Source organism: Lithobates pipiens, unplaced genomic scaffold (assembly GCF_037356315.1).
Source record: "Lithobates pipiens isolate NorthernLeopardFrog02 unplaced genomic scaffold, aLitPip1_a1.2 Scaffold_10, whole genome shotgun sequence".
In the NCBI taxonomy this organism is placed as follows: domain Eukaryota; kingdom Metazoa; phylum Chordata; class Amphibia; order Anura; family Ranidae; genus Lithobates; species Lithobates pipiens.
In genome coordinates this window covers 166,365,788-166,388,749 of record NW_027507686.1, presented here as the reverse complement: position 1 = coordinate 166,388,749, position 22,962 = coordinate 166,365,788, and the positions used below count along the sequence as shown (strand labels likewise).

Below are 22,962 nucleotides of genomic sequence, written 5' to 3'. Positions count from 1 at the left end.
AGTGCAGGGAACTTGGTAATCAGAGTCTTGTCTCACAATCAACATCTTGGAACTTTGGGAGATTGTGCTGTCTCTAAAGCATTGGGACCTGTTGCAGATAGGGGACACCAAAATGTAGACATCCTGTCCTCCAGGGCTCAACAGCAAACTGGTCAAAATAGTTTCCAAGCATAGAGATGCTATACCTGAGGCACTGGATACTCTGATGGCTTTATAGGATCAGTAAACCCTGCTCTACACCTTTCTTTCACTGTTTTTTTAGGATTGAGATAGGGGCACTCGGGTGTTTCACATTGCTCCAAACTGATCTATATAAATGGGCTATTTCAACCTGGTAAGACTTCTGGTGGACCCTGTGTGGGCTCTCCATATCATCTGGATCTTTTATCTCCAGGAACAATTTACCACCCTGCTTCACGAGGACTTGCTTTAATAGCATAGATATTACCTGATTTTGAGAGACAGGGATGTCTCTAAGATATGGAATTTGCAAGCAAGGCCAAATTCCTTTTATTCAGAGTATAGTACAGGCACAGGTATGATTCATTTGCCCTGTGTTATAGGCTGGTACTTTCAGGTGATTGGACACTAGCACACCGCCTGGGTGTCCCCCTATAACCATACCCCCACTCCTTGAGTCTTCAGTATTATAGCAAGCATTACAGAGTAACACAGGAATAGAGGGGAGGGTGTCCTGTACTCTTTTCCAAGATGTGGAATTTACAGGTGAGGGTGGGTGCAACTTCCGTCTCAGTTCGCCACAGCAATCTGAGCCTGAAGTGGGAGCATGTACCTACCTGTTCCCCAACCCCCCCCCCCCCCCTCCAAAAAGTGCCAAATGTGGCAACAAGCAGGGCTTCCCCTTTTTGGTGGTGCGCTGCTTTAAATGGACTCTAAGAAAATGATTTTGAGCCAGTTATTTAGCAAGTACACAGCTTTTTTTATTTTTGAAATATAGACTTGTGTGTACACGAGTGTCAAAATAGGCTCTTCTGCGTTAACAGAAGGCTTGAAATGATGCAAGGAGTTGAATGCCTCAAAAAACAGGCATTAATGCTAGCCATAGACAGTAATATTTTTTGGGTTCAGCCCCAACAGATTCCTCCATAAACGCTATACAGCACAAATGGACCAATCTTCCTCTGTATTGCCTAGTATTTGATGGCCAGCACCAGCTAAATTTGAAGCAGCTGCTATTCGCCTAGCAGTTTTCCAGCCGGCTCCTTCTTTACAGGAACAGCCTAAGACAGACACCCAATAAGTTAATTTTGTCTGGCTCATCAGGAAAACACCAGAAATATGAGCTTGAGTAAAGGGTTAGCTAGCCAAAATGATGCATACTCAGAAATGCTGCCGTCAGAATCAATACTTCCACCTGGCGCTACAGGCCCCATTCATGCTGATGTCTATGGGAGACTATAGTTTAAGGCTGGTTAGGCAAAGACAAGCAATGGTTTGACACCCACATCTCTGATTATCTGTCAACATATTGGTTTTCATAGAACTTAAAACATAAAAATAAATAAATAAATAAATAAAAACATAACTTTGTGGCTTTCCATTGCTATTTTGGGACATTTAAAACTAAACTCCAGGGGAAACAAAAATAGTCTCCACACTGCAGGAATTAAAAGGGTAAAAGACTTTACTTGGATCCTCCATTCCCGTAGCCTTCTCTTTCCAGCGGTTACAGGCCCTTTGGCAGCATCAAATACAATGCAGGGTCCATAGCACTGCACTGAATGCGAGGACACCAAGGGGCATTCCACAGCCGAACCATGCCAAATGCCAAGGGAGCAGGGATCAAGTCAGTAAAAATGAAAAAACGTGAAGCTTTCCTCCAGGTATTACATAATGCTGAGTAAGTTGTAAACCACATGTATAATTTTTACTGGCAATCAGTTATACAAAACTACAACTTGCTGCCTCCTAACTAATGATTGTTGAATGATCTTTTATGTGATTACGCACATAAAATGGCAGCACCACAAAGCATCAAGGGATCAATTGCTATAGGAGGTATAGTCTGGTGCAACAAATTTTGGAAATCTATAACAAGGGACAATTTCTGGCTTTGGAATTGAATACTGCTTAGTAATGCCTGCTTAGTACAGACCTTGCGAAAAACAAACAATAAGGATGCAGATGCCCTTAGAGTTCAGGTTTAGTTTTACAACACAAATTATAAAAAGAGGGTTGCATTGCTATGAGTAACAATTCCGGCTCTACATTGATCAGCAGAAACAGCTAGCTTGGCTGAGCACTACTTTATCTCACCTTGATCTGCTTCCACAGATTCCCAGTTGTCATCTCCTCCCCAGTCCCCCATAGCATCCGAACTGTGACTTTCATCCTGTTTCTGCATTACAAAAAACGTGTGATCAGTATACATTCCAAAGAGCTAGCATCCTAATACTCAGTCTACAATTATCACCGGATGAAAATGATGCAGAATGCACAGAGCCTTTTCTTAGTCCATTCAGACATTTGTTATCAATTTCTAAATTAAAAGTCTAGTAAAGACTTTGCAAATAGAGTGGAAATTCCACATTGCATATAACCCACAGAGTTCAGGTATAGTGGAAAGAATGAACCGAACAATTAAAGATAAAATAAGGAAGGCTACAGGCGGTCAATGTATGCCAACAGTCTTTGGGAGACCTGGCAGCTCAGCTAACAGGAATGAAAGAGGATATACTGTTAGTGCGACAGGACATCCAGAAAGTAATTGAAAGAACAGCGGAGCTGGAAGTCAGAGTAAGCCAGCTGGAGGACGAGCTAAATCCAATATCGCATACGGTTAAGAATATGCAAAAAAACTTGGACAGCTACGCCTTTAAGATGGATGAGTTAGAAAATCGAGCACGCCGGGACAATATTAGACTCCTGGGGCTACCTGAGAAAAGTGAAGGCCCAGACGCCGTAAAATTCTTGGAGTCCTGGCTGCCAGACAAGTTTGGAAAGGAAGGTTTTTCTCCGTTTTTTTCGATAGAGAGGGCCCATAGGTATCCCTCTAGAATACCACCGCCAGGGGGACGCCCCAGACCTCTAATGTTGAAGTTCTTTAACTATAAGGACAAGGTGACACTAATGCGTAAGGCAAGGGAGAAGGGGGACATCTCCTTTAATGGTTCAAGGATTTCTTTTTATCCAGATTATTCTCCTGACTTACAGAGGCGTAGAGCGGAATTCCGGACAGTTAAAGCCACTTTTCAGACATATAATTTAACATACGCCCTCTTATACCCAGCAAGGCTGCGAGTGGTAACCCCTTTTGGGGTCCAGATTTTTGATTCAGCACCCGGAGCACTGAAATGGTTGGAGGATAACAAGGAGTCTTTACGGTCTAGCCACAGGGAAAGGGAGGGGAGATAGGGGAAGAGAGTGTTTGTAAACGAGTTTGATAAATTCATGGATGGAAAATGTAGCTTTTAGGATGGGGTGGGGGGGGGATTATTGCGGTGGTGTTTGTGTGATAGGGTGTGAGGAGGGTTATGGATGGTTTGGTCACGTTAAACGCCCGTAAGGGATACCTGGTTAGGTGGGGGGGAGGAAGGGAGGGTTTGTTTTTGTTCTTAAATGAGCGGGAAGGCGGGTTGTGGGAGGGTGGAGGGCCTAGAAGGGTAGGGATGGGAGGGATGGAGGGGGGAGGCGGGTTGGGGGGAGGTGGGGTGGGTGGGGAAGAAAAATTGCTTGTAAAAAGAAAACACATAGAGGTAGAATTGGAAAACAGCACGATAATTACACAAGAGAGTAAAAACCCGAAGGGGAAATATGTAGGTGGTAGGATAAATGCACAGGATAGAATGAATATAAACACAAAGCACCATTATAAGATATTCTTTAGGGTTAAATCTAACTGCGTTTTAGGATGGCACATAGCTGGGAAACACCAATGGGTTATGATATTTGGTAATTACCAATGGGTTATGATATTAAGTGGGCTGTACTTGACGAGAATAGATATCCTAGTAGACCCAATAATCGATAAGTCTTATATACTCCCCTCCTGCTTGGCTGTGTGGTGCTTTCTGTTTGTTAGCATGTCTTCTTTTATAACAGATGGTAAATTTGGTGCAGGGTAAAGTTATTAACATTGGATCTTGGAATGTGAGGGGCTTGGGTACCCCAGCAAAAAAAGCGATAGTTTTAGCTATGCTGGAGAGATTTGATATTGGTTTGGCATGTTTGCAGGAGACCCACCTAACTAACATGTCTAAGTCACTGTTAAATAATAGGAAATATCAACAACAATACCATTCAGTTTATTCCTCCTATTCAAGAGGAGTAAGCGTGTTAATAAAGGAGGGGGTGAGCTTCTCATGCATCCAGGTTAGCATAGATGAGTTGGGGCGATATGTTTTCCTGTTTGGTAAACTTGAGGGTATTAGCTGTATACTGGCAAATATATATATACCCCCCCCGTTTAAAATGGAAGTTATTTACAAACTGATGGAATTCATCGGGGATAAAGAGGACATTCCTATTATTGCGATGGGGGACTTCAATGAAGTCCTAGATGTAAACTATGATAGGTTTCCCTCTAAGGATCGTTCCGGGGACTTGGGTGAAACTAGGCTGAGTCGCTTCCTGAGTGAAATAGGCTTGAGGGACCTTTGGAGAGAGAGATACCCGAGAGTTAAGCAATATTCCTGCTTGTCAGGAGCGTATGGTACCCTGTCTAGGATAGACATGGTTATAGGAAATTCGGAAATGGCACAAAAAATAAGGGAGATAGAATATCTGCCAAGGGGGATCTCAGACCACTCTTTGGTGAGGGTTGTGTTTAATACTGGGGTTAAAAAAGTTCAAGGGGGTTGGAAGATTAGCCCTTTTTGGCTAGAACTCATGAAGGATGAAACGGTAGTCAAACTAAGATTAAGAGAATTTATAAGTTTTAATCTGGGCTCGGCGCCAATGAATGTGGTCTGGGATACCCTAAAGGCGTTTACTAGGGGCGTGTTGATTCAACAGGTAGCAGGAATGAAGAGAAAATCTAGAATATGGGAGGAGAACATCAGGAAGGAACTCTTAGAAGCAGAGAATACCTATGTCATGGACCCAACTCCAGAAAATCAAAAAATTTGGCTAAATAAACAACAAGGTTATAAAACAGCGATAGTAAAAAAAGAAGAGAGTAAACGAATCTTCGTGAAACAGCGATATTTTGGAGAAGGAGAAGGGGTGGGAAGATTGCTTGCGCAGTTGGTTAAGACAAATTCTTCACCCTCACTCATTTTAAACATTAGAAATATAAACGGGGCGATAACATGCAATAGTGAAGAGATCGTAGAAATCTTCGGAAATTATTATAGGGAGTTATACCAGTCACAAGGTACAGGCGAGCCAGGTGCAATGGATAGCTTTTTGGAAAACTTAGAAATGGTGACCCTTAACCGGGAGGAACGGGAAGTTCTAGACGCCCCGATAACCCTTAGTGAGCTTCAACAGGCAGTGGCCGGGATGCCAAATTGTAAGGCCCCAGGCCCGGATGGGCTCCCGGTAGAATTATATAAATATTATGGAGAACTGTTACTCCCTGAGCTGCATAAAACTTTAATAGATATAACGGATGGGAAACACCTACCGGCATCAATGACAGAGGCAACGATCATAGTGATCCCCAAAACAGATAAGGACCCGATGGAAGTGGCCTCGTATAGGCCAATTTCATTACTGAACGCGGATGAAAAAATTTTAGCTAAAGTACTTTCAAATAGGCTGAATCAATTTATGATAAAGTTAATACACCCAGATCAAACAGGGTTTATTATGGGAAGATCTACTAGTATGAATATCAGAAGAACTTTCCTAAACATGCAGATCCCAGTAGAGAATGCAGGAGAGAGGGCTATAATGTCTCTGGATGTAACGAAAGCTTTTGACAGCTTAGAATGGAACTTTCTGTGGCGGGTGTTGGAGAAAGTAGGAATGGGCCCCAACTTTATTGGCTGGATCAAAAAGATGTATAACGCCCCTAGCGCTAGGGTAAGGGCTAATGGCAGATATTCGGAGAGGATCGAGATGAGTAGAGGGACAAGACAGGGTTGTCCCCTGTCCCCTCTACTCTTTGCGTTGGCCATAGAACCTTTGGCCATAGCCATTAGGGCAAACTCCGGGATTAAGGGCTTTCAAAGAAGTGGAGGGGGACAGGAAAAGATAGCCCTATACGCAGACGACGTGTTACTGTTTCTGGGAGATACTGGTTCATCCTTAACGCAGGTAGTCACTTTAGTAGAAAGCTTTGGAGACCTCTCAGGGTTGGCCATCAACTGGGCGAAATCCGAACTGCTCCGAGTCGACCCCCCGGCTGTTGCGTCTTTGCCGCCGGGTATAAAGGTAAGAGAGGTAGATGCGTTGAAATACCTGGGCATATTTTTGACACAGAACCCTGATCAATATATCAATAAAAATTTAATTCCCCTTCTGCATAAATTTAAGCGTAAATGTGACGTCTGGAGTAAACTTCCGCTTTCGGTAATGGGCCGTTGTAGCTTGATCAAAATGATTTGGTTGCCTCAGCTGCTGTACGTTTTGCACAATGCGCCGGTATGGATTTGTAAAAAATGGTTTAGGAAATTAGAGACCCTCTTTCGGGAATTGATCTGGAAGAAAGGCAAGGCCCGGATACGACTCCGAACGTTGCAAATGCCAATAGATAGAGGAGGCCTAGCGGTTCCACATCCTAGGAGCTACTACTTGGCGGCGCAGATGCAGCACCTGGCGGGTTGCGACTCGGAGCAGGGAAGGAAGCTAAAAGGAGGGATTAGAATGATAGGAGCCCCACATGAACTCATGGCTGAGGTCCTGGAGGCCGACTCCTTTCGACATAATAATTCGATAACTAAAATGCTAATTAAGGTATGGAAAGAGGTGAAGTTAAAACTGGGTTATTCAGGGTTATTAGAATCTATACCCCTCTGGGACAATAAAAATCTACCTGAAATATTAACCATTGGTAAGATTAAATCATGGGAAAGAAAGGGTATAACTAAGTTGATCCAGCTTTATGATGGAGGGGCCTTAAGGACATTCTCGGATTTAAAAAATAAATATGATATACCACAGTATTCATTTTTCAGCTACCTGAGGGTGAGACACGCCCTGGCAGCACAATTCGGGGGAAATATGCCCACGTGGGATAAAACCCCTTTGCTTCAGAAGTGGCTCACTACAGATGGGGTAAAGGGGTTTATCTCAGGTATCTACAATCAATTAGGTATGATTCTTAATCAGGAAACCGCTCACCCGAACTTGAAGAAGAAATGGGAAGAGGATGTAGGAGAAATACTGGATACACAGTGGAGGAGAATTATGGAATTAGGGCCGGTAACCTCAATCTCCCCTTCCCAAAAAGTTTCACAGTTGATGTTGATCCACAGGGCTTATTACACACCCAAAAAATTATGTCAGTTTGGCAGGAGGATAGACGACAGATGCCCTAGGTGTCAGGGACAGGGAGATCTCCTACACATGCTGTGGCGTTGCCCGAAGCTTTTTCGTTATTGGAGTGAGGTGTTGGCGAGTATTAATAGGGTGTTTAAGTTGGAAATGGTAATGGACCCGATTCTGTGTGTATTGGGATGCAGGCAAGAGCCGAGAGAGGGGAAACATATCACGGCAGCAGTGGTAAGATGTTTGTTTCAGGCACGTAGACTGATCACGCAAAGATGGCAAGCTGAAAGAGCCCCCACAGTAGGAGAATGGATCCAATGTATTAATGACTTGGTCTGGAAAGAGAAAACTTTGTATGTAAGGAGAGGAAACTATAGAGAGTGGAAGGGAATTTGGACCTCTTGGATAATAGAGATGGGATTTCCTATAGATTAGTCTGATTAAGAGATATCGTGGTAGAATACCGATGTGCTTGAGTATATGGGTTTGTGGGCGACCTACGGGAAGGGGGGCTTGGGGGGGAGGAATTAGGATGGGTAGGGATAGGGTGAGTCTGCGTGGGAGGGTTAGGGAAGGGGGGGTGGGGGAGCGGAACTAGGATGGTATGGGCTGGGGGGGTAGGAAATAAATTTCACTGGGAGTTGTTGCTGGTTAGATATGATTTAGGAAGGATTGTAAATGCTGTTCGGTTATGTAATAATGAGAGAAAAGAAAAGGGGGGGAAAAAAAAAAAAAAAAAAAAAAAAAAAAAAGTATAATAAAAAAAAAAAAAAATTTTTTTTTAAAATAAATAATAATGCATAAACCACGATGATGAGATATTGTGCAGTGATATAGATGAGAGGCAATATGAATGAGTCTCTAGCACACGAACTCTGACGTGGGAAAGAAAAGAAAAAAAAAAAAAAAAAAAAAAAAAAATTGTTTTGTCATTCCAGAATATCAGAAGTATCTAACAAATGATGTTTCTTTCTCATCCATTGAGGGATGCAGGACGTGATCAACTGTTGGCTTATACGGTCACCTACTAGAAGATTTGAAAGTAAGAAAAAAGAAAGGGCCAGCCCTTCTACCTCAGTATTTTGATAGTGTCCAAGGAAGATGGTTGTTTTTTTTTTCCAGCTTACTAGAAAGCAGACTTTTCCTAGCTGATTCTATTTTTTTCCCTTCTCTACACCACTGCTAGAGCTTGTCTCTACAACTGCAGCTATTCAGAGCATTCTATCATATCATTCTATGTCTGGTAGGTCCAGAGCCATTGGCATTGACTCAGCGCTTGCCTTGTCTCAGACTCATTCTATGGGTACACTGGGAGCTACTACCTTGTTTACATCGCTGGGCGCCTACAAAATTCCTGCACTCTGATGTGCTAACATAATTCAGCATCACGCATACTCTTTCCTGCCATGTCGAGGAAGCATTTCACCTTCTGTTCCTACTGCCTACCTCTTTAGAATCCAATTCTCACTGGCAGGCCTTACCCTCTGCCCTATTCTTGCTGTGTCCCTAATCTTCTAACTGTGGCAGAATGGTGTAAATCCCTCAAAAGGGATGTCTCCACTGCAGCAGTGCATGCTATCCTGATTGAGCATGCAAAGCAGATGGCAAGAGTTCTACATTTTAGATGATGGCGTGCTGAAAGCGTCTTTGCTTGTTTCCCATATGGATCTGTTTATACAAATGTACAAAACACTATTTTCAAGGTGCTGGGAGAAAAACCCTGGATCTAAGGCGTAGCAGACCCCTCTGTTATAGAGAGATGACATCTCTTTGCACCTTCCCTTTAAAATATCATCAAGGACATCACTAGAGACCAGATGTCAGGAACATTGTAACAGCTATCAATTTTATATGCCGTAAACACATGCATGCGCATTAGCTCAACTACATGTGCATTGTTGCACAAACGTACGCGCAGACATGTGGGCATGTCTACTGTCACCAAACAGGCTATTTAAACCCGCGTTCTGCACAATATCATTACTGAATGGCCCTCAGTCTCACTTGTGTGTTCCTGATCCTCATACTTATTATACTGATCCTGTTATTGACTCAGCTTCCACCTGGCCTGCATTTGATTACACTTGTCTGCTTATGTTTGCTGCCCATTTCAGTTACCGACCTCGTCCTGGACTTCTGACCAAGAATCTGATGATCCACTTTGTACATGACTCTGATTTGGTGCCTTCTTGCTTAGCTGTCACTGGACTCCGATTGTGGCTCAACTCCGCTTATAACTGAACTTGGAGTATCCAGGGATACCATGACAGGAACTGGCCGAGGGGTCACCCTCATCATCTTGGGCTCTGCATACATCTACATTTCAGCACCATTCAGCCATGTGGAGCCTGAATGAGGGGGTCTCGCCTATGGACATGCTCTGACAGAAAATAGTGGCAAGCTGGTAAAAAGTTTATCAGGTCTAAAATTACCTGGTTGGTTTTCTGTGAAGCCACTGAGAATAAATCCACATGTTTCTCACCACCTTCACTGCCCCAGTTGTATTCACTGGCCGGTCTTGTGCCCTCTGGCAGGGAGAAGGAAGACGGTATTTGGCTTTTAGGATTGGAGACAGGCTGAAAAGAATCTTCCCAGCCCCAACTTTCATCAGCAGCAGATATCCTGCTATCCGTAAGCCTCTGGTCACTGACAGTATTTTGTTTAGATTTGGAAGATGAATGTGTAGCCTAAAAAAGGGAAATAAATCCAACTATTATAATTTATACAGGTGCCTATCAAAAAATTTGAATAGTATCAAAAAGTGAATATATTAACTCAATTCAAAAAGATTCATTACACAAAGTGATACATTGCAAGCATGTATTTCTTTTAAATTTGAGGATTATGGCTTAAAAATGTGATTAAATTTTTTTAAGTGAAAACTTAAAATTCGGGATTTTAGAAAATCAGAATAGTGTGAAATAGTTCAATATTGTAGACTCATGGTCTCTCAGTCAGTCTGGTTCAGTAGGTTACACAATCATGACAGAGACTGCTTACTTGACAGTTGTCCAAAGGACAGTCATTGACACCCTCCACAGGTCACAAAAGGTTGTTGCTAAACAAGCTGGCTGTTTGTAGCATGCTGTTTCCAAGCATATTAATGGAGAGGTGAGAGGAAGGAAAAAGCGTGGTAGAAAAAAGGTGCACACGCAACAGTGATAAATAACCACAGCCTCGAGAGGATTGTGAAGAAAAGGCCATTCAAGAATTTGGGGGAGATTCACAAGGTGTGGGCTACGGCTGGTGTCAGTGCTTCAAGAGCCACCACACACAGAAGTATCCAGGACATGGGCTACAACTGTCGCATTCCTTATGTCAAGCCACTCCTGAATCAGACAGTGTCAATATGTCTTACCTGGGCCAAGGAAAAAAAAAAAAAAAAAAAAAAGGAGTGGACTGTTGCTCAGTGGCCCAAAGTCCCCTTACATTTTGTATTTCATTTGGAAGTCAAAAGGTCCCAGAGTCTGGAGGAAGAGTGGAAAGGCACAGAATCAAAGTTGCATGAGGTCCAGTGTGAAGTTTCCACAGTCAGTGATGATTTGGTGATGGTGTTGGTCCACTGGGCAAAGCAGACATGGTAGACGTTTGAGTGGGGGGAAAAGCATAAATCAGTCAGTCAATAATGCCCCCATGGAGCCATCAACGCGTCTGCCGCGTTCGCTCAGGGATCCTTTGACCTGGCCATAGACCTCTGTACCTTACGATTGAGTCGAGAAGCCAGGAGATCCACATCTGGCATGCCCCACCTTAGGCAAAGGAGCCGAAATACATCCGATTGTAGCAACCATTCTCCCTGGTCCAGCATCTGATGACTTAGGTAGTCCGCTTGCCAGTTTTCTATGCCCGGAATGTACACGGCCGACAGAGCCTGCACACGCCGCTCTGCCCACCGCAGGATGTGAGCAACCTCCAGTGTTGCAGCCAAGTTCCTTGTTCCTCCTTGATGGTTGACATATGCCACCGCCACAGCGTTGTCCAATTGGATCCTGACCAGACGCCCCTGCAGCCTCTGTGACCATATAGAAAGGCACCGGCCGATTGCCCGAAGTTCCAGCACGTTGATCAGCAGGTGGTATTCTTCCTGGGTCCACCGACTCTACGCCCCAAACTCCCCCGCAACCGGTCAGGCTGGCATCTGTTGTGATCACCGCACAAAGAGGAAGGAAAGACTTCCCAGACCAAAGAGCCGGCGACCTCAGTAACCAGAGCAGGGAGTCCCTGACTAGCTGGCTCGCTCAAATTTGAAAATCCAGGGACAACGGAGATTTTTCCCAGCTTGATAGGCTCTCCTTTTGCAAGACTCGAGTGTGGAATCGAGCATATGGTACCGCCTCGAAAGTGGCTACCATGAGATCCAGGACTCGCATGCAAAAAATGCAGCGACGACCGCCTGTGGGACACCAACAACTTCACTGCAGCTTGAAGAGTCAGCAGCTTGTCCGAAGGAAGAAAGACTCTCCCCTCTGGAGGAGTCCAGAAGCAGGCCCAGGTACTCCAGGCGTTGAGTCGGCACCAACACCAGCTTCTGTAGGTTCAGTACCAAACCAACTCCCGAAGAGTTTCCATGGTGATTGCCACATCAAAAAAAGAAAGAAAGGGGCACAAAGAGGCTGAGAGGTAACCAACCTCGGGACTTTAAACGGTATCGGATTCGGTATCGGATAGGTCAAGACACTCCAGAATAGAAATAAAAAGTTAAATTTTATTTTTACAAAAATAAAAAACATAAAACAAGAACACATTAATACATCCAAACATAGGATATATGCATTATTCAAACATATGTATATTAAGGCGCTACCGCTCAACATGTTTCACTCATTAGAGCGTCCCCAGGAGATTGGTGGTGCAGCTTCTTTGTATGCTGAAATAGCAAAGGATAATAAGGAAGAAACATCCATTTAGATGCATATAACAAAGATATGTTACAATATATCAAACAATTAATAATAAATATCATAGATACAAGGACATAGAAAGCACATGACCAAGAGTAGCAAAAAAAAAAAAAAAAAAAAAAAAAAGTCTCACCACATAAGCCCGAGTTCCAGTAATAATGATGACACTAATAAAAACACCAGAATTTGTATTAATATTGAAAAGACGAAAATAATCTAATCAATCAAGTGGCCGCTGTGTTTGCACCTTAATTTGGCTCCTTCTGTGGTTCTCCTTGAATCTTGCTTAGTTCCTGTCCGTACAAAGAGGGTTGGGCGGGATTTTTTCCTGCAGACCCCCTTAAGTGTGGTCCCTGCCCTCTTCTGTTCTTGGTTGAGGGCATTGGGATTTTTTAAGATGGCCGCCGCATTCTGATGACGCGATTAGCGTCATCGGAACATGCGCAGTAGACATCTCCGGGAAACCCACGCTATGATGGAGCCTTAGTTGTCACTCGATGGTGACATCAGATGCCGCCGAGCCGGAGATGGTCATAAATTCAGCGTGTATTGGTTTCCCAGCATAGAAGGTTGTAGTTTAATGCGAGGAGACTGTTCCTACATCCCTGATTATTTTGCCGTTTTTGGATATAATGTTGTTTATCAAAGGTAAGACTAGCATCTACAAACTGCTGAAAGTCTGTGCTCTGGTTCCTTTTAGGATGCTGGATCTCAGAGATTTGATATCTCTTTGCTTATTTTGATTTTTCTTCCCTTTATCTCTTGCCAGGTGCTCTGGGCTGTTTAGTACCTGGCTGTAGTTTAGACCCTGACACTTTTTTGAGGCATTGCTGGTCAGCAATTTCCCACAAGCAAGCCATTTATCATTGATTCTACTACTGATAACATCATACTTAAGGTACACCTTTCTGATATACTGGGTGGTCCTCTTCTAGAGAGAGCCAACCAATATTTAAAACAGGAGGATGTTTTTTCTTTTTTTGACACTACTCAATGTCCCTCTCTACAGGCTCTATTGAATGCGGCATTCTGCGGCGGCTGACTTTCGTCTTTTCAATATTAATACAAATTCTGGTGTTTTTATTAGAGTCATCGTTATTATTGGAACTCGGGATTATGTGGCGAGACCTGTTTATTGATACTCTTGGTCATGTGCCTTCTATGTCCTTGTATCTATATTTATTTGTTTGTTATTAATTGTTTTATATATTGTAACATATCCTTGTTATATGCATCTAAATGGATGTTTCTTCCTTATTATCCTTTGCTATTTCAGCATACAAACTGCACCACTAATCTCCTGAGCAAGCTCTAACGAGTGAAAAATTTTGAGAGTGGTAGCGCCTTAATATACATATGTTTGAATAATGCATATATCCTATGTTTGGATGTATTCATGTGTTCTTGTTTTATGTTTTTTATTTTTGTAAAAATAAAAAAAATGTATATTTCTATTCTGGAATTTCTTGACCTAATTAATCCAATACCTTTTATAGTCCCGAGGTTGGTTACCTCTCAGCCTCTTTGTGCCCCTTTCTTTTTTTGAGTAAATATATGTGGGATGTTGGTATCATTAGTTTGACTTCATCTCATCTTTCTTTATATGGCGATTGCCACATCCTCCCTTAATTCTGAGGCAAAAGCTGCCCTCAGAAGGAGGTCGTCCAGGTTGCCCAGGATTGCGATACCTCATTGCCTTAGCAAAGCCAAAATTGGGGCTAGCACCGTGGTGAAGATCCTCGTTGCCGACGCCAGGTCAAAAGAGAGAGTTACAAATTGGTAGTGCTCATCCTCAACCACAAAAATCGCAGAAACTTCTGATGCTTGATGCATATGGGGACATGCAAGTATGCACCCTTGATGCCCAGGGATGCCAGAAAATCCCCCTAATGGAGTGCAGCGACCACTGAGCGAACTGATTCCATCCTGAACCTTTGTACTTTCACAAAGCTGTTGAGAGCTTTGAGGTCCAGGACCGGACAGACCCCTTCCTTTTTTGGGACTACAAACAGATTGGAGTAGAATCCCTGAAACCTTTCCGATGTCGGTACAGGTACTATCACCCCACGCAGCAGCTGGGGTCCTGTACTGCCCCAACGAGCCGGAAGACGACCAAGGTTGGAGGGAAAAAAAAAAAAATCTGTTTGGCGGACAAGAAATAAACTATCTTGTACCCTTAGGAAACCAGTTCGCAGACCCACAGGTCGGAAAGTAGGGAGGTCCACCAGGCTGAAAACTCCCGGAGATGATTCCCCACCTGAGAGTTGGGTGGGGACAAACCTTCATGTGGTAACAGATTTGCTTGCAGGCTTGTTTGGCCTGTGAAACCAGGGACGCTTTTGTCCCTCAGCAGGCACCTTGGACTGGGAATGCTTACCTGCTGACCCGGGCAGACAAAAAATCTGCTTCTGAGAGGAAAAAGAGGGCCCTTGCCTACGGCGTGGCTCCTTCCCTTTGCTGGACTGTGGGAGTAACGTACTCTTACCCCAAGTAGCATTCTTAATAATGTCATCCAGTGAGGCTTCAATTAGCCTCTCTCCCTGGAAGGGCAAGTCTGCCAGTGCTTTCTTAGATGCCTGGTCCGCAGTCCAGCATTTCGGCCAAATCAGGTGACGTAGCACTACTGCTGATAAAGAGGCTCTAGAGAGCAAGGGGGCCGTAGTTCTATAATCCCTGTCCAAATTTTTTTTATGGTGGACATTCCCACCATATATGAAACATCGTACCTCTCGTTTTACACCCTTCTCCAAAAGTTTTAGATTGAAAACTACTTACTCTTTTCGGGGTCAGATACCATCTCGCTAGGCATTTATAAATTTATTTCCGCCATCTTAGAGTCAAATGCCGATTCATGTGTCAGTCTCCATATTTTTCCTAATCTACACTTAGTACAACTCGTGCCTATTTCCCTTTCCCATTTCTTGACATATGGAGGTACTTCCCATCTCTTTTCCTCCAAGAGGATTTTATAAACTTGGGCAATACTATTTTTTGAATTCCCCTTCATCACCAGGGTTTCCATCTTTGTATAATCTTCTTCCGACCGAATTGAATTTGGTAATTTCTCCACAAAATTTTTCAACTGGTTTTACCTCCATATGTCAATTTTCCACCGATCTGTGTCTAATGTGCATAGTGCATAGTGCATAGTGCGCCTTTATCTGTTGCATCTTTCACTTGAAATTTTTTTTTTTTTTTTTTTTTTTTTTTTTTTTAACCAATTCCCACCCACCTCCCCGATGCAAAAAAAAAAAAAAAAATCATTATCCTTCAAATAAATCAACAGAGAATTATATATTTCCATTCTTTTTGTGCATATGCTCTATCCCATATTTTAAATGTAGTGGGAGTGATACCATGTGTCCTAATTTCCTATATTGTGGTGGGTTCCATATCATGTGACCCAAGTGTATATCACTCATGGTGAATTCAATATTCCTCCATCTTTTGTCACTATTCTCCCTTGTCCATTCAACTAACCGTGATGGTACAACCGCATAATATTTTTTTTAAATCAGGCACCGCAAGGCCTCCATGCTTTTTCCCTTGATGTAAAACTGCAGCTGAAATACGAGGTCTTTTATTATGCCATATAAAACTAGAAATTATACCGTTAAGGGTTCTAAAAAACATTTGAGGTATCGATAGTGGAAGCATTTGAAATTTATAAAGGACTTTGGGGGTTATAATTTTTATTGCGTTTATTAGTCCGAACCATGATAGGGGATCAGTTGACATTTTTTTTTGTTTCCCTTCTTATCTCATCCAATAACGGAATAGAATTTATGAGGTAAGTTTTCCTCAGAGTGTCCGTTAACCACTTTCAGACCGGACCATTTTGCTGGCTTAAAACCAGACCACTTTTTGCGATTCGGCACTTCATCGCTTTAACTGACAAATTGCGCGGCCGTGCGACGTGGCTCCCAAATAAAATTGACGTCCTTTTTTCCCCACAAATAGAGCTTTCTTTTGGTGGTATTTGATCACCCCTGCGTTTTTTTTTTTTTTTTGCGCTATAAACAAAAATAGAGCGTCAATTTTGAAAAAACGCATAATTTAACTTTTTGTTATAATAAATATCCCCCAAAAATATATAAAAAACATTTTTTCCCTCAGTTTAGGCCGATACGTATTCTTCTACATATTTTTGGTAAAGAAAAAAAAAAAAAAAAATCGCAATAAGCAATTATTAAATTGGTTTGCGCAAAAGTTATAGCGTCTACAAAATAGGGGATAGTTTTATGGCATTTTTAATATTTTTTTTTTTATTTACTAGTAATGGCGGCGATCAGCGATTTTTATTGTGACTGCGACATTGTGGTGGGCACATCGGACATTTTGACACATTTTTGGGACCATTGTCATTTATACAGCAATCAATGCTATACAAATGCATTAATTCCTGTGTAAATGGCACTGGCAGTGAAGGGGTTAACCAGGGGGTGGCAGTGTAGGGGTTAAGTGTTCCTAGGGGCGTGTTACTAACTGTGGGGGGCTGGGCTTTGTGTTAGTGAACACTGATCTCTGCTCCAATCACATGTTGCTAGGCAGAACGGGGAGATGCCGTTGTAAACAGCATCTCCCTGTTCGGCTGCCCTGTGAGACGATCGCGGGTATCCCCACGGCGATCGAGTCCGCGGGACCCGTGACCAGACTCACGGGGGTCCCGACCGGCACGTGAGCGCACCGGCACGCACGCGATGGCAGGGCGGCATTTAAAAATGGACATACCTGTACGCCAATATGCCTGCCCGTGCCATTCTGGTGACGTACATCGGCGTGCGCCGGTCGGGAACTGGTTAATCTAATTCCCAAATACTTAATGACTCGCTTCCATGTAAAATGGAATTCTTTTACAAGCCTTCTTTCCTCCAACTTATTTATATTGATATTTAGTATTTCCGACTTGCTGGGATTTATTTTAAGATTAGAAAATTCTCCATATTTTTTCAAAACACCCAGCAAGTTGGGATCTGATAATGACATTATTTCAATCTCGACTTCCCCAACCTTATTCAACAGTCTATGATCCACCAAAAAAATTGTCTAATCTTGAGTAGGTCCTGTGCACAGGGGAGAAGGTATTAGTCCTTAACTCCATCATATTTTACCCTCCAAACATCCATCAGTTGGGTTTGATGAAGCTTTAATTTTATTGTTTTTATTTTTTTATTTGGAGCTTACTCGTCCCCTGTACACGCGACGTACTATCCATCAACAGGTCCAAGCCAAAATTTAGGTCCCCTGCCAGGACCACCACTCCTGCCCTGAAGCCCTCTAATAGGTTCAACACCTTCTTCAAAATTGTTATAGGGCTCTTATTTGGGCAATATACATTAACCAGGGTATATATCCCCTCTCCAAGTTATCCTTTGATGAAGATATACCGCCCCTCCGGATCAGACACTCTAATATCTTGAATTTTACTTTCTCTGAAAACCCAACTGCCACCCCCTTTGCTCCCCGAATTGGGGAGTCACTATAGAACCAGGTAGGATAATCTTTTGAATACATTTTTATATTCGTCTGCTGAGTTATATGTGTCTATTGGATAAATATAACATCCACCGACCGTTGTTTGATTTCTATAAGGATCTTAAGTCTCTTCCCATAGCAATTGAATCCCCTAACATTGTATGTTATAAACTTTAACTCTTTTACCTGGTTCTATAGTAGGTCCACTTGCTTTAATATAGGATCCACTCACCCTCTTTATCCTTTATGGCCTTCCGAATATTTACTTGAGATAAGTGCACCCCCCCTCCCATTCTCTCATCCCTCCCAACCACTCCCCTCCCCTCCACCCCTTCTCCCCCCCCCCCCACCTCCCAGCCTTTTTCAGCCCAGTGTCCCACATTGGATATCTTCACTGATACCAACTAGGCCACCTTAACCGGAGGGTGATTCTCAGGCCATGCCGACTCAAATCCGGTCCCCCCCTCATCGAGGGGGGGCCGGAACAACCACGTCAGAACCCGCTTATCTCCCACGCGCCCACCACCCAATACTCTCTCCTTATATCTCCCTAACCCATCCCCCAAATAAACTGGGGGAGGGAAGGGGCGGCAAACCTATGGGGGCCTAACCCCCCAAACAAACAATTTTATATTAACGTCGGGTGGACATAAATTTAACCTTTCCCCCCGCCCCCACCTCCTTATCCCCCCCTCCTCCCTCATCCGGGCATATTAGGGACTGGTATGTCCACATTTTTACACAACTCTGGTAGCTCATCCATAAAATTCAGTCTAACCGACCTCCCTTCTTTATAAACCACTAATGCTGATGGGAATCCCCAGCTATACTTCAAGTTGGCTGTCCTCAATAATTCTAAGAGAGGTTTGAATTTCCTTCTCCATGCGAGAGTCTCTTCTGAAAGGTTGGAAAAAAACTGAATCTCAGTTCCTTCATATTGTAGGAGGTGGAATTCCTCTAAGTTTGGTTCATATCTTGTTTTTATCTTCATACGCATGAAACTTAAACGATGACAACGCGTGGGATCTCCTCTCTCAATCCTGGCAGTTTCCTAAATCTATGGGCTCGATCTATTTTTAAGTCCTCTCCATCTCCTCTCCCAATAATGGAATGGAAAATCTTTCATTTTTTCCACCAGGTCCCCCCCTTGCTGTTCTGGGAGGGATCTGATACGTAGGTTTTTGACGCCTACTTTGATTTTCCTCTCCCTCCAGTTTATATAGGATATGTCTTTGCTTAATTTGTAAAGCCTCCATTTTAAATTTAAGACCTCTTAGTTCCTGTGCTTGCTTTCCCGAGTTCTCCTCCACTTCCTCTACCCTCCTTAATAAGTGGGACATATCCATCCTTACGTTGTTAATTTCAGACTTAATAGAGGATTCTATTGCTAAACGTTTCCAGCATTTCTAATTTTGTAGGTATCTAGTAGGAGCGTCGCTTGTGTCTCAGGGAGGAAGAAAAAAAAAACCATAATAGAAAGTCAATCCGACTGCAGCCCTGAGCACAGGGTTTCTTACCCAACCAAGATGGATGGGATGGATGAGATAGATGGGATGCGCAGGGTGGACAGGCTCAGCATCTCTCTCTCCTGCAGATAACTCCAGGTGTCCTCCTTACTTCCACGTAGGGTAGGCAGGATTGCTTGACCCCCGTTAGATCCACAGCTTTTATCCTCCTTTACCAGTTCCCAGATCGGTAGGGCGGGGGGGTACTGTTAGGCGGGCGGAGAGTACATCCAGAGGAGCTTTCCCGGGCTCTCAGCCCATTCAGCCTCCTCGTTGATTCAGCGGGTCACACTCCAGAGCGTCTCCCCTCTCCTCAGCTCCCTCACTCGTGCACTCGGCATCGCCTGGCCCCTCCCCTCTATCTCTGGTGTGTCACGTCTGCACGCCGCCTGCCATGACTGATGATTATAGACATACTTAAGGCCCTGCACCAACTGGCCCACCAGCTCCACACAGACTGGGGAAGCCTGTTGCTTTTCCAATTCAAGGTGCAACAATTTAGCCCATTTAGTAAGCGTCTGCGACACCAGGGCCGTGGCTAACACTGGCCGCAATGCTGACTCCACCACGGTAAACATGGATCGGGCAACCGCCTCGGCCCTTCTGTTAGCAGGGTCCTTGAAAGCAGGAATCCCTTCCACCGGAATCATGGTTACCTTATTTAACCTGGATAGCGGGGGGGGGGGGGGGGGGGGGGGTCAACAATCTGAGTAGAGTCTACTGAAAAAATGGTCATCTCCTCTAAGGGGTAACGCACCGCCATGCATTTCGGGACTGAAAAGGCCCGCTGCGGTTTTTCCTACTCCTTGTAAATAAACGTATCAAAATAAGTTGGTTAAGGAAACACTTTGGCCGTGCGGGCCGGCTTGTGGGACCCTAAAGGGACCGACACCTCCTTAGATGCCCCCACCATATCCTCCATTTTTAGGGTAACCCGCACCGCTATAATAAGTGCTCCTACAAGCACCTTTTCCTGCACTGACCCGGACACGGAGTCATCCTCACTGTCCAAACGGTCCTGGTCCGCATCCTCTGATACATCTGAACAAGGGCCGCCTGTCACAGCGGGGCCCCGAGTCTGAATCAGAGCTTTCCCCACAAGACGGTGGGGGGAGGAGGAGTTTTTACCCCCTTTGTGCCCGCACACCACTTCCACCCTGGCAACAAAGGCCTCTAGGACCGCAGACAGTGCGTCCATAGGCACTGCAGGTGCAGGGGAACCAGTTGCAATAACAGTGATGTCTGGGGAAGAAGCGCCAGCTTCTAACGCCATGCTGACACACACACACTCCTGTCACCACTTAGGGACCTAAGGCCAGTCACATGAAAAGTCCACCCTCCTAGCTGTCACAGACTGAGGGGCCCCCCCGCAGGACTCACCACCCTGACCCAGGTACTGCACTGTTCTGCTGCTGTCCGCTCTCCCCTTTGTCATCCACGAGGTGTCTGTGTGGAAGCGCGCTGTTCTAGAAAGAAACAAGAATCTAATAACCGGGGTAACTGGCGCTACCTATTTAACATAAACAAATATTGACCCTTATTGATGAAGCAAATGAAAAAGAGAAAATGAGAAATGCCAAGAAAAAATAGGAGTAATCTATCTCACCAGTGATAGTATTCATACGTGTAATCGTACCTAAATAAAAATGAAGCCTCCCTAAGGAAAGTCCACTTATTTCAATCCAAGCCCAAAAAAAGACCCATACAAGAGGCTACTTCCAGAGGTGACATACAATCGCACAGATTCCCTACTGCGACTCCAATGTGACAATAAGCAGTGTAATAATTTAGGACCATATCCTGAGAACTTAGTATAATCTTGAACAAATCATATATAAATTCTGTGAAAAAACACCAGATTAATATAGAAAAACTTGTACTGAGTGCGACTTTTCCTTAAAATCGCATTAGTGCCACATTATGATAAACACACCGATCTGTCGGCTGGGAAGAGAAAAATATAATATAAAAATCTACTCCAATTACTACATGTGAAAAAAATATATATGAATCTAAAAAATATATGAATATATAAAACAAACTAATAATTATGTGTAAGTGAGACGTGCAATTGAAAATACCGAATTAGGTGACACAATTCAAATTCAAAAGCAAAAAGTTCCAAACATATGTACTAGCAAAGCATCTATGAAAAAAATGATACAAATAAAAAATGTGTTATAGTGACCCTTAGAAAAATGATAAAAATAAAAAAAAATATAGAATAAAAAAAAAAAAAAAAAAAAAAAAGTCCAACTCTCCAAAAAGTCTTCAATAGTGCAAATTCAACATTAAATGTTCATAAAGTGACTTTTGTGCTTCTTGTGTGATCTTCAAAGTGACTTCCGTGCTCCCCCGCAAGGTACCCCACTCACCAAAAAAATTCACCCCTACAGGGGTAGTTTGCCTTTAAATCCAATCTGCCGATATCCAGCTCTTTGACCTTCTGACCTCTTTATTTATAATCGTTCGTATCCAAAAGGAGATTCCATTTGTGCCCTCAATAGAAAGCAGTAAAAAAGCCCATAAAAAATGCCGGCCAGCATTCAATTGCCCGTCCAACTTTACACTGTATCACAAAGAAGTCAGCACGTCTGCCATCAGGTTAAATTAGATGAGTTCAGTATGTGGTGAAAATCGCCCGTCCTGGAGTCTCATAAAAGTCTTCCCTTTGCAGCCTGGGACACTGGTGTGATCTTACAGGGGCTAGCCTGGTTCCCAGCATTCTCTGGATTTATATATGATTTGTTCAAGTTCTCAGGATATGGTCCTAAATTATTACACTGCTTATTGTCACATTGGAGTCGCAGTAGGGAATCTGTGCGATTGTATGTCACCTCTGGAAGTAGCCTCTTGTATGTGTCTTTTTTTGGGCTTGGATTGAAATAAGTGGACTTTCCTTAGGGAGGCTTCATTTTTATTTAGGTACGATTACACATATGAATACTATCACTGGTGAGATAGATTACTCCTATTTTTTCTTGGCATTTCTCATTTACTCTTTTTCATTTGCTTCATCAATAAGAGTCAATATTTGTTTATGTTAAATAGGTAGCGCCAGTTACCCCGGTTATTAGATTCTTTTTACTGGTAGAAGAACCCCTAGTGGGGATTTTCTTTTTGTGGGGGGCAGCAACCTATAATTATTTACACATAGAGTACCCATCCTGGATTTGTTGTTTTTTTGTCTGTCCAGTACCCAGTGTTGACAAGCGCGGTTTTATCTTTATAATCACTAGAAAGAAACAAGCACCTAGCACTAGAGGTAAAACTACATGAGGCTACTAGAAAATGGCTGCCTCAGCAAAAATGTCTGAGGGCGACAAGAAAATGGCCGAACTACTAGGAAATGGTTGAAAGGCAAAAATCTGGCCGCAGCCCCAGGAAAATGGGCTCCTCTCACACAGCACAAACACCCCACCATGGCCCAGAAACAGGGAAGAGGATGAGGGGACCCCCAACCAGGTACGTGCACCGCATCCCCATGTGCCCTGTCAAACAGCGGCCCATAGCATGGGGGGGAGGGAAAGGACAGGGAGAGAAGAGAGGGAGAGGGAGACCCCTTAGTCGACCTCCCAGGGAATGCCCAGCTGTTCCATCCTGCCGAGACAGTTGGAACCATACTTACCCCTCCTGCAGGGACAGCTGGACGCATTCCACAGACAGACCCATCACCCAGAGCAGTA

General features: G+C 43.6%; 1 protein-coding gene across 4 annotated transcripts in view; it reads right to left on the bottom strand.

Annotated features, from left to right (window-relative positions):
- SCYL1 (SCY1 like pseudokinase 1) overlaps positions 1-22,962 on the bottom strand; it is a 103,810-nt gene that overhangs the window by 14,996 nt on the left and 65,852 nt on the right. For all 4 annotated transcript variants that reach the window (XM_077459274.1, XM_077459290.1, XM_077459281.1 and 1 more), the window contains 2 exons: positions 9,828-10,082; positions 2,278-2,359 (listed from right to left, as the gene is read on the bottom strand). In XM_077459274.1, coding sequence (XP_077315400.1) covers positions 2,278-2,359; positions 9,828-10,082 — 337 coding nt within the window. The remainder of the gene's footprint in view (positions 1-2,277; positions 2,360-9,827; positions 10,083-22,962) is intronic.